At 42.2% G+C, this 12,559-nt stretch overlaps 1 protein-coding gene across 2 annotated transcripts in view; it reads left to right on the top strand.

Annotated features, from left to right (window-relative positions):
• Positions 1-12,559, top strand: part of LOC121388668 (synaptic vesicle membrane protein VAT-1 homolog-like) — a 36,614-nt gene that overhangs the window by 8,296 nt on the left and 15,759 nt on the right. For both annotated transcript variants that reach the window (XM_041520112.1, XM_041520110.1), the window contains exon 3: positions 11,237-11,452. In XM_041520112.1, the coding sequence (XP_041376046.1) occupies positions 11,237-11,452 (216 nt within the window). The remainder of the gene's footprint in view (positions 1-11,236; positions 11,453-12,559) is intronic.

Raw genomic sequence — 12,559 nt, forward strand, 5'->3', positions numbered from 1 at the left:
CACTGTGCTGTTAAATGGTCTGGGAGAACAGTCATTATGGCCTCATTAGACAGGTGTCTGTTTAATAGTGGTCACTGTGCTGTTAAATGGTCTGGCAGAACAGTCATTATGGCCTCATTAGACAGGTCTCTGTTTAATAGTGGTCACTGCTGTTAAATGGTCTGGCAGAACAGTCATTATGGCCTCATTAGACAGGTGGCTGTTTAATACTGATAAATCATTATTCTTGGAGAAAAGTAATGGCAATCTCTTTAGACAGGTGCCTGTTTAATACAGGTCACTTAGTATATTGCATTGAGATTAATATGTTGGCCTCTTATGACAGGTGCCTGGTTAATTAAAATCAGTGTATACTATATTATTTTAAAGCAAAATAGGTGTTCCACTGTATATATTAGTCACTTCTAGCTTGTTTATGAGAGAGCGACCACCGGAACAGGTTTCATGGTTTGTTTGTGTACTAGGCTGTAATCGGTGACTTCTGTTAAGTACATCCTGATGACTAAGTAAAGCTGTTGCTGCGGTGACCGTGACAGAATCCAGCAGATGTTGTCGTAGTCGTTATTACCGCAACATATGCTGGCTTGTAATTACTGGTGTACTTGGCATCACAATGGAAGCGCCCGAGATTTGTATGTGTCTACGTGTGTGTATTGTCTCTCTTTCCTGGACTCAAATAATGATGTGTATCTGCCAGTAAATAATTGGATGTCATTAACAGAATATGAAGTTATTATTTCTGTAATGATGTACAGCATACATAATACGTGTGTGTGTGTGTGTCTGTGTGTGTGTGTGTGTGTGTGTGTGTGTGTGTGTGTGTCTGTGTGTGTTTTTGTCTGTGTGTGTGTGTGTTTAGCATGGCAGTGTGTGTGTGTGTGTGTGTGTGTGTGTGTGTGCACATGCATGTGTGTGTTTAGCATGGCAGTGTGTGTGTGTCTGTGTGTGTGTCTGTCTGTGTGTGTGTCTGTGTGTGTGTGTGCGTGTGTGCGTGAGTGCGCATGTGCGTGTGAGTGTGAGTGTGAGCGTGTGCGTGTGCGTGTGCGTGTGAGTGTGTGTGTGTGTGTGTGTTGGAACGAGATGGCCATAATTGACCGTGTATTATTACAGACTAGTTAGTAATGCACCAGGTTTGCAGTAGAAGTGTACTAAAAATAATGGACCCTAGTTTTTATGGGGAGGGATTTATATTAGCTCAGTCAGTTTATTGCTCACTTGAGGTGCTTGTGTCGCAGGATCAAACCACCCCTGGATCCATTCAGCTGATTAGGGGTTTTCTCATTCCAAACAGTGCACCACAACTGATCAAAGGCCATGGAATGTGCTTTCCTGTCTGTGAGAAAGTGCATATAAAAAATCGGAGTACAGACAATTGCTCACCAGACAATTGCTCACCAGACAATACCTCACTGGACAATTGCTCACCAATAAAGTGAGAAATAGAACAATTGCTCACCACAATTGCTGATTTGTTTATCCAAAAAAATATTTTTTAGGTTATGGTATGTGTGTAAATGGTTGGGTGGGAGTGGGAATCTCTGATATTATCAGTGGGTATGGTAACCTCAGTTTATTAAACACCTTGAAATAAAATAACCAAATTAATTCTAAATCAGCTATATTTTAAACAAGTTCAGCACATCATTTCAGCATAGAAATGTCAGTACAAGAGTTCTTGAACAGCACATTATAGTTCAGCACAAATGAATATTGTGGGAGATATTCCGAAGGAAATCTCCCAGTCCCCTGTTTCCATTAGCAAAATCCTGACACAAATTCTGCAGTCTGCTTTGCATCTGCTGAGTGGACCTCTTCACCCTCTTCCTAGGTGGTTCACCTCGCTGATGTTGGAGGATGAGGGTGGAAACCAGTGCCTGGTCTTTGTGTAGACTGTCGATAGCTGTCCATACAGAAGGGTGCTGATGGCCAACCAGCCTCTAGAATCCAATGTTCCAGGACTCATATCAATTTTACAATTTTTTGTGATATTTCAAATCTTTTTTAAAGCTTTGATGGTCAAAGAATTAAGCCTTGCAGAGTAGTAATAAAAGGCTAAAAGGTAACTAATTACTAAAAACAACACATAATTCTAAAAGTTTGATCTACCTAAACCAACAATACTGTTTGAGTAAAAATATAATGTAATTAGTAATTAACACCTATACCTGAAACACGTTATATGCCTTTGATGTTCATAATTACAGTCAGAAGTAACTGCCTCCTTCAACAAACAATTATAGGAACCTCAAAAACTTTAATTAATTGAATTGTGTAATTAACACAACTTTGAAGTTGTGCCTTTAGAAATTCTGTTTTATGTTCTTTTTTATTAACAAAACAAAAAATATCAAAAGGTGACCACGAATACCTAACTCCAGTGCCATCTAAAAATTCTGTTATTTTTTATTATTAAAATAAATAAAATTTTATTAATAAAAAAAACCTAAAGGTGAGCAGTGTCCTGTTTCTCACTTTATTGGTGAGCAATTGTCCAGTGAGCAATTGTCCGGTGAGGTACTGTCCAGTGAGGTATTGTCCAGTGAGCAATTGTCCGGTGAGGTACTGTCCAGTGAGCAATTGCCCTACATTCAAAAAATCCCTTGTTACATTAAAAAAAATATAGCGGATTTCGTCTGATGACTACGTATCAGAATTACCAAATGTTTGACATCCAGTAGCTAATGATTAATTAATCAATGTGCTCTAGTGGTGTTAAACAAAACAAACTTTAATTTTTAGAAGTACTTTTACATTTTATTATATAGAATAATAGTTTTTGTACACCTGATGTGGTTCTGGTCATCTAGGTTTTTGTAATAATTCAAAATGCATTTGTCATAATTCTAAAACTGTATGTTTCTCTGAGAAGTAATGGTTATTAGACAAGCTCTTGTTATTTTTAGACGGCATTTCCTCCATTTAAACACCACACACTTTAGCTTCTCTCTGTTATAATCTAATCTAGATGTGTCCATTTTTACGGGATTTCCTCCATTTAAACACCGCACACTTTAGCTTCTCTCTGTTATAATCTAATCTAGATGTGTCCATTTTTACGGCATAAAACTAGGATATATGCGCCTTTAACAAAGTGAAAACATTAAATGCAGATAATCAGTGATATTTTTAATACTGAAACAGAATAGAAAATATTTTTTCATTATTATTTTTTAATGTTAATTAATGAAAGTCAAGAAATACTCCCCACAAAAAATTAAGCCATTTTACGTTTAAATTATCTTTCCAACTGACAACTTTACATTTTAACAATATAAATAATATACTTTAGGCTTTAAATTGAACCAAAGCTAATGCAATAAACATGGTGTTCAAAATAAGTATTCCCAAAATAAACATGCTCAAGTTATCTACAAACATTGACCTAAAACTATTTCACCTAAAAACCACTGAAATGTTACGCTTGAATGAGATTAATAATTTAAAATGCATTTCTGAATATCTACACCCCTTCAGCAGTTGTTAATAACATTGTACTGAAAACATTCTTGCTGGACAAAACACCTGTTGTGACCAAATCAGTGAGATCTAAAGCCGTAATATATCATAAACACACGTGTCCTGTATGACCTGTACATTGATTGCTTGATCAGTCATGCATCAATCCCAGTCATTGGGAGGCTACTTGTTGCAGCCAGTCCTCCACAACTGGATCTGTCCCGAGACAGATTTCCCGCTATCTGGAGCTCGGCCTCGGGACAGACATGCTTGAAGCTCTAGTGGCACATGAGCATGTTCAAAACGTGCCCGACCCAGTCCACAACTGGTGTAACAAAGATCATAATATATGTATGTACTATATCCTGTATCGGATGGTGCAGGGGCGGGACGTAGCCCAGTGGTAAAGCACTCGCTCAATAGGCAGTTTGGTCTAGGATCAATCCCCGTTGGTGGGCCCATTGGGCTATATCTCGTTCCAGCCAGTGCACCACGACTGGTATACTAAAGGCTGTGGTATGTACTACCCTGTCTGTGGGATGGTGCATATAAAAAATCCCTTGCTGCTAATCGAAAAAAAGTAGTCCATGAAGTGGCAACAGCGGGTTTCCTCTCTCAATATCTGTGTGGTCCTTAACCATATGTCTGACGCCATATAACCGTAAATAACATGTTGAGTGTGTTGTTAAATAATACATTTCCTGGTGGTACATATAAAAGATCCCTTGCTGCCAATCAAGAAGAATAGCCTATTGACTGGTGCCAGTGGGTTTCCTCTCTCATCTGTGTAATCCTTAGCCATATGTTCATATAAATGTAAATAAAAGTATTTTGAGTGTCACTAAATAAAACATTTTTCTTTCTCCATCTTGAACCAAATTCCTGCCGTATTTGTATTTGTTTGCATGGAGCGCGCGATTCAATCAAGGGCTGTTCGAAATGAGATTAGTTATTGACCGGGCCGAGCTGTATCTCGATTACATCTCCATAGTACAAGACTGCAATAAATCCCAGCAGTTAGTAGCCATATGCCACCTTGTTGAATATAAACACAACATCTTGCTGTGACATCTGGTGGTGAAATCTTGTATTCAGATCGGTTGTCTGACTGAAGTTTCTCGTACCAAGGTCAATTCATTCAAAAACCCAAGGTCATATAGTCCAAGTGAAATCTGCCTTAAAGGAAAACATATGTTTGGTGTTACTGGTATATTATGTTGTTATGGTCATTGTGCACTCATTGTTTATTTTGACCTTGGGTTTTTTTTGTGGCAGTGTTGAGATTAAGATCAAGGTCATAGAAAACAAAACAAAATTTCTTAAAAGATACTTGAGCTTTGGTTACGGTTTTCTTGAATCAATTCAGTTTCCATTATTGATAATATTAGTATTTTCTTTTTAAAAAATCTAAAGATTTTTTTTTTAAAATGATTCCTTTCTGCTGTTACTTTTTTGGGGGACACCCAATAACCAATGTATTCTTTTGAGTTTGGGTGTTGTTAAACTTTCATTCATTCATTCCCTACTGGTGGCAGCAGCGAGTTTCTTCTCTCTTGTACTCTAACAGAAATATGAATTTGTTTGTTTGTTGTTGGGAGTTCATTTGTCTGTCCTACGTATAGTTTTCCTGGTGGCTTCTTTTAAATGCCTGAAGATAGTGAGATGAAATTTCCTATATAGTTGGGTATGGGCCTGCCATAGATACATGCTGAGGTGTTGCTGAAGGTTCCTTTCCATTGATGGTGTACACACACTGGTACTGTTAAATATTCCACATCCAAGTGCTATAATGTCATGTATAAGAACATAAACCATTTTAATAGCCTCCCAGGATACATAATTAATGTCGTCATTTCAAGCTGATGCACAAACTAAAGCTGGAGAGTGGTGACAGATTGAAAAATTTACTCATCCAAATGGCCTATATAAACGATATGTTTCATGGCATACACGCGGCACATTAGTCGTACACGCTGCACATTAGTCATAGCTAGATTGTTTTATTTAATGGTTTTCTAATAAATGTTGTGCATAGTTCATTACAATTATGTACAAACATGTATACATAACATGTTAGTTACCAGACAAAATTGAGGGGAAAGGAAGGAAATGTTTTATTTAACGACGCACTCGACACATTTTATTTACGGTTATATGGCGTCAGACATATGGTTAAGGACCACACAGATATAGAGAGAGAAAACCCACTGTCGCCACTTCATGAGCTACTCTTTTTGATTAGCAGCAAGGGATCTTTTATATGATCCCACAAGGGATCCCACAGACAGGATAGTACATACCACGGCCTGTGTTACACCAGTTGTAGAGCACTGGCTGGAACGAGAAATAGCCCAATGGGTCCAACGACAGGGAAAAAGAATTGCTGGCCCATGTGAGGAAATTGAAGGGAGTTATTTAACAATGTAGCCCATTGATAGTGCCCCCTTGGTGCACAGTCAGTCTAGGATCAATCCCCGCCGGTGGACCCACTGGGCTATTTCTCATTTAGTGCCCCCTTGGTGCACATTCCAGACCCACCATTTCTCGTTCCAGCCAGTGATAGTGCCCCCTTGGTGCACAGTCAGTCTAGGATCAATCCCCGCCGGTGGACCCACTGGGCTATTTCTCGTTCCAGCCAGTGATAGTGCCCCCTTGGTGCACAGTCAGTCTAGGATCAATCCCCGCCGGTGGACCCACTGGGCTATTTCTCGTTCCAGCCAGTGATAGTGCCCCCTTGGTGCACAGTCAGTCTAGGATCAATCCCCGCCGGTGGACCCACTGGGCTATTTCTCGTTCCAGCCAGTGATAGTGCCCCCTTGGTGCACAGTCAGTCTAGGATCAATCCCCGCCGGTGGACCCACTGGGCTATTTCTCGTTCCAGCCAGTGATAGTGCCCCCTTGGTGCACAGTCAGTCTAGGATCAATCCCCGCCGGTGGACCCACTGGGCTATTTCTCGTTCCAGCCAGTGATAGTGCCCCCTTGGTGCACAGTCAGTCTAGGATCAATCCCCGCCGGTGGACCCACTGGGCTATTTCTCCCCGCCCCCCTTGGTGCACAGTCAGTCTAGGATCAATCCCCGCCGGTGGACCCTGGGCTATTTCTCGTTCCAGCCAGTGATAGTGCCCCCTTGGTGCACAGTCAGTCTAGGATCAATCCCCGCCGGTGGACCCACTGGGCTATTTCTCGTTCCAGCCAGTGATAGTGCCCCCTTGGTGCACAGTCAGTCTAGGATCAATCCCCGCCGGTGGACCCACTGGGCTATTTCTCGTTCCAGCCAGTGATAGTGCCCCCTTGGTGCACAGTCAGTCTAGGATCAATCCCCGCCGGTGGACCCACTGGGCTATTTCTCGTTCCAGCCAGTGATAGTGCCCCCTTGGTGCACAGTCAGTCTAGGATCAATCCCCGCCGGTGGACCCACTGGGCTATTTCTCGTTCCAGCCAGTGATAGTGCCCCCTTGGTGCACAGTCAGTCTAGGATCAATCCCCGCCGGTGGACCCACTGGGCTATTTCTCGTTCCAGCCAGTGATAGTGCCCCCTTGGTGCACAGTCAGTCTAGGATCAATCCCCGCCTTGGACCCACTGGGCTATTTCTCGTTCCAGCCAGTGATAGTGCCCCCTTGGTGCACAGGTCTAGGATCAATCCCCGCCGGTGGACCCACTGGGCTATTTCTCGTTCCAGCCAGTGATAGTGCCCCCTTGGTGCACAGTCAGTCTAGGATCAATCCCCGCCGGTGGACCCACTGGGCTATTTCTCGTTCCAGCCAGTGATAGTGCCCCCTTGGTGCACAGTCAGTCTAGGATCAATCCCCGCCGGTGGACCCACTGGGCTATTTCTCGTTCCAGCCAGTGATAGTGCCCCCTTGGTGCACAGTCAGTCTAGGATCAATCCCCGCCGGTGGACCCACTGGGCTATTTCTCGTTACAGCCAGTGATAGTGCCCCCTTGGTGCACATTCAGTCTAGGATCAATCCCCGCCGGTGGACCCATTGGGCTATTTCTCGTTCCAGCCAGTGATAGTGCCCCCTTGGTGCACAGTCAGTCTAGGATCAATCCCCGCCGGTGGACCCACTGGGCTATTTCTCGTTCCAGCCAGTGATAGTGCCCCCTTGGTGCACAGTCAGTCTAGGATCAATCCCCGCCGGTGGACCCATTGGGCTATTTCTCGTTCCAGCCAGTGATAGTGCCCCCTTGGTGCACAGTCAGTCTAGGATCAATCCCCGCCGGTGGACCCACTGGGCTATTTCTCGTTCCAGCCAGTGATAGTGCCCCCTTGGTGCACAGTCAGTCTAGGATCAATCCCCGCCGGTGGACCCACTGGGCTATTTCTCGTTCCAGCCAGTGATAGTGCCCCCTTGGTGCACAGTCAGTCTAGGATCAATCCCCGCCGGTGGACCCACTGGGCTATTTCTCGTTCCAGCCAGTGATAGTGCCCCCTTGGTGCACATTCAGTCTAGGATCAATCCCCGCCGGTGGACCCATTGGGCTATTTCTCGTTCCAACCAGTGATAGTGCCCCCTTGGTGCACAGTCAGTCTAGGATCAATCCCCGCCGGTGGACCCACTGGGCTATTTCTCATTCCAGCCAGTGATCCACAACTGGTGTAACTAAGGCCGTGGTTTGTACTATCCTGTCTGTGGGATGGTGCATATTAAAGATCCCTCACTGCTAATCGAAAACAGTGGTGACAGCGGGTTTCCTCTCTCAGTATCTGTGTGGTCCTTGACCATCTGTCCGACACCATATAACTGTAAATAAAATGTTTTGAGTGCGTCATTAAATAAAACATTTCCTTCCTTCCAATATTACCACAATGTTTATGTGCAAAATTTGACTTATTGGATTTTCTGTGTTAAATGATTCTCCTCGTCGGAGCTTTTGTTGATGCTTTTGGAGGAAATTAGCACAGAAGGCCAGTCGTGTCATTCTGTACGATGGCCACATATAACCGTTGTTTGTTCTGTACATTTCTATGTAGCATCAGTGGCAATAGCTGCTCCACACATGATGGGGAGGTGAGGAGGAAGCATTAAAAAAAAAAAAAAAAAAAAAAAAAAAAAATACAAAATAAAATTTGATTCAACCCATGTATGTATGTATAGAAAAAAAATGCATCATACTCACTATAAAAATGATATTGCATCTTACCCCACCTCGCCCCATGATCGATTGTTGATCACTTCTTACCTGAATAGCTGTTGATTTTACTAGCTGCTGGCTACTGTTTGCATCAATGATACCGATTGACACAGCATAGAAAAGTACACTGTGCACCATCTTGACCTTTGAGAGCCACCATGGCACTCATTGATGGACGTCCATTTAATCAATATCTCTAAGACCGGCACCATGCTATACTAATTACACACACAGAATCATGTCGTAAAAAAGAACAATATTTACCATTTCAGGCTTTATATATATTAAGCAGAACAACAAAAAGGTATTAGGAATTTGTCATATTTTGTCCGACACAACTGGTCAAAGGCTGTGGTATGTGCTGTCTTGTCTGTGGGAAGGTGCATAATATAAAAGAACCCTTGCTGATGACTACGTGTCAGAATTACCAAATGTTTGACATCCAATAGCCTGTGATTAATTAATCAATGTGCTCTAGTGGTGGTGTTAAACGAAACAAACTTTACTTATTTGGTCCAAAAATCTGTAGTCAAAACTCAAAGGTTTAGTTAGCTAAATAAAATAGAACAAATTTATGGCTCTTTAAAGCCTTGTATTTATATTGCAGATTGAAAGCAGGTTTCTGTGATAATATTTTCAAATATGTCTTTATTTTGTGTTGATATTTTTCAGTACAATAAAGACTGACCAATTGAAAACAAGAAGTTTTTAAAAATGTACATATCATTTTATCTGGACATATGTAGGGGTGAATATAGCAAAATAAAGTTAAAAACCTGACCTACCTCACCTAATTTGTTTCAATACGTTCCTGAGCCTTGTTACACGAAGCGATCTTAGATCTAAGATCAACTTAAATGGATATGGTAGCTATGCGCTTAAGGTAATCTTAGGGCTAAGATCAACTTAAATGGATATGGTAGCTATGCGCTTAAGGTAATCTTGGGCTAAGATCAACTTAAATGGATATGGTAGCTATGCGCTTAAGGTAATCTTGGGCCAAGATCAACTTAAATGGATATGGTAGCTATGCGCTTAAGGTAATCTTGGGCTAAGATCAACTTAAATGGATATGGTAGCTATGCGCTTAAGGTAATCTTAGATCTAAGATCAACTTAAATGGATATGGTAGCTATGCGCTTAAGGTAATCTTGGGCTAAGATCAACTTAAATGGATATGGTAGCTATGCGCTTAAGGTAATCTTAGGGCTAAGATCAACTTAAATGGATATGGTAGCTATGCGCTTAAGGTAATCTTAGATCTAAGATCAACTTAAATGGATATGGTATCTATGCGCTTAAGGTAATCTTAGGGCTAAGATCAACTTAAATGGATATGGTAGCTATGCGCTTAAGGTAATCTTAGATCTAAGATCAACTTAAATGGATATGGTAGCTATGCGCTTAAGGTAATCTTGGGCTAAGATCAACTTAAATGGATATGGTAGCTATGCGCTTAAGGTAATCTTAGGGCTAAGATCAACTTAAATGGATATGGTAGCTATGCGCTTAAGGTAATCTTAGGGCTAAGATCAACTTAAATGGATATGGTAGCTATGCGCTTAAGGTAATCTTAGATCTAAGATCAACTTAAATGGATATGGTAGCTATGCGCTTAAGGTAATCTTGGGCTAAGATCAACTTAAATGGATATGGTAGCTATGCGCTTAAGGTAATCTTAGGGCTAAGATCAACTTAAATGGATATGGTAGCTATGCGCTTAAGGTAATCTTAGGGCTAAGATCAACTTAAATGGATATGGTAGCTATGCGCTTAAGGTAATCTTAGGGCTAAGATCAACTTAAATGGATATGGTAGCTATGCGCTTAAGGTAATCTTAGATCTAAGATCAACTTAAATGGATATGGTAGCTATGCGCTTAAGGTAATCTTAGGGCTAAGATCAACTTAAATGGATATGGTAGCTATGCGCTTAAGGTAATCTTAGGGCTAAGATCATTTCGTGGAACGGGGCCCTGAAACCCATTTTCTTTAGGTCTTACCACCCCTCCACATACAACTTCCATGGAATAACCATTTACCATCTGGGGGGTTTTGTTTTGTTTCTTGCTGTTGGTTTTTTTTTTTTTTTGGAGGGTGGGAGGGGAGTGGGTTGGTTTTGGGTGTTTTTTTTGGGTATGTGTCATTGTGTCTTTCACAAATGTGACTTTTTCCACTTGTTTACAGTGTTTACTGAGGTTTTATATCTTTGTTTTTTAATTGTTATTTAGTGGTCTCTCCAGTATTCAGGTAAGGGATGGAGGGAATCGGTAGAGCTGGTTCCACTTATAGGAAGGGATGGTACCTAAGATTTGCAGGATACAAGTACTTCGAAAATGTCTTGTAAACGTCGATGAACCTGATTACTCTGGTAGTTCAAGACGATGGCATGACTTGTGATTTTGGATGGCAGCCTAAATAAACGGATGGCGGATATTACTATTGCTGCCAATGGATGGCAGGCATATTGGAAATTAGTCTTAAGAGATGGCGGGCGCGACATTGCTTATGACATGTAGCGAGACCCCTGATGTTGATTGTCATATTCTTTTATTTGATTCCCTATAGCCAATGTTTTGGGGCTTTTTGTGCTGAGTGTCATTAATCATTCATTCATTCCTCTCTCTCTCTCTTATCCTCCAGGTTGGCGATCGAGTGATTGGTTTCACGAACTATGGTGCGTGGGCAGAGCTAGCGGCCATTCCATCGAACCATGTGTTCAAGATGCCAGACAACATGAGTTTCCAGGATGGTGCGGCCCTCGTCATGAACTACGTGACAGCGTATGTGCTGCTCTTCGACCTCGCAAACCTCCGCAAGGGACACTCCGTCCTCGTGCACAGCGTCGGGGGAGGTGTGGTGAGTTCTTTTTACATTAGCGTTGGGGGAGGCGTGTTGAGTTTTTTTTACATTAGCATTTGGAGGGGGGGGGGGCGTGGTGAGTCCTTTTTACATTAGCATCAGGGGAGGCATGGTGAGTTCTTTTTACATTAGCGTCGGGGGAGGCGTGGTGAGTTCTTTTTATATTAGCATCGAGGGAGGTGTGGTGAGTTCTTTTTACTTTAGCGTCGGGGGAGGCGTGGTGAGTTCTTTTTACATTAGCATCGGGGGAGGCATGGTGAGTTCTTTTTACATTAGCAACGGGGGAGGTGTGGTGAGTTCTTTTTATATTAGCATCGAGGGAGGTGTGGTGAGTTCTTTTTACTTTAGCGTCGGGGGAGGCGTGGTGAGTTCTTTTTACATTAGCGTCGGGGGAGGTTTGGTGAGTTCTTTTTACATTAGCATCGGGGATGAGGTGGTGAGTTCTTTACTTGTCCAGGCATCCAAATATAGAGGATAACATTAGTGTCGGGAGGGATGGTGAGTTCTTTACTTGTCCAGACATCCAAATATAGAGGATAACATTAGTGTCGGGGGAGGGATGGTGAGTTCATTACTTGTCCAGGCATCCAAATATAGAGGATAACATTAGTGTCGGGAGGGTTGGTGAGTTCTTTACTTGTCCAGGCATCCAAATATAGAGGATAACATTAGTGTCGGGAGGGGTGGTGAGTTCTTTACTTGTCCAGACATCCAAATATAGAGGATAACATTAGTGTCGGGAGGGGTGGTGAGTTCTTTACTTGTCCAGACATCCAAATATAGAGGATAACATTAGTGTCGGGAGGGTTGGTGAGTTCTTTACTTGTCCAGACATCCAAATATAGAGGATAACATTAGTGTCGGGGGAGGGATGGTGAGTTCTTTACTTGTCCAGGCATCCAAATATATAGAGGATAACATTAGTGTCGGGGGAGGGGTGGTGAGTTCTTTACTTGTCCAGGCATCCAAATATAGAGGATAACAGTAGTGTCGGGAGGGGTGGTGAGTTCTTTACTTGTCCAGGCATCCAAATATAGAGGATAACATTAGTGTCGGGAGGGGTGGTGAGTTCTTTACTTGTCCAGGCATCCAAATATAGAGGAT

The sequence above is a fragment of the Gigantopelta aegis genome, chromosome 14 (assembly GCF_016097555.1).
Source record: "Gigantopelta aegis isolate Gae_Host chromosome 14, Gae_host_genome, whole genome shotgun sequence".
Lineage (NCBI taxonomy): Eukaryota > Metazoa > Mollusca > Gastropoda > Neomphalida > Peltospiridae > Gigantopelta > Gigantopelta aegis.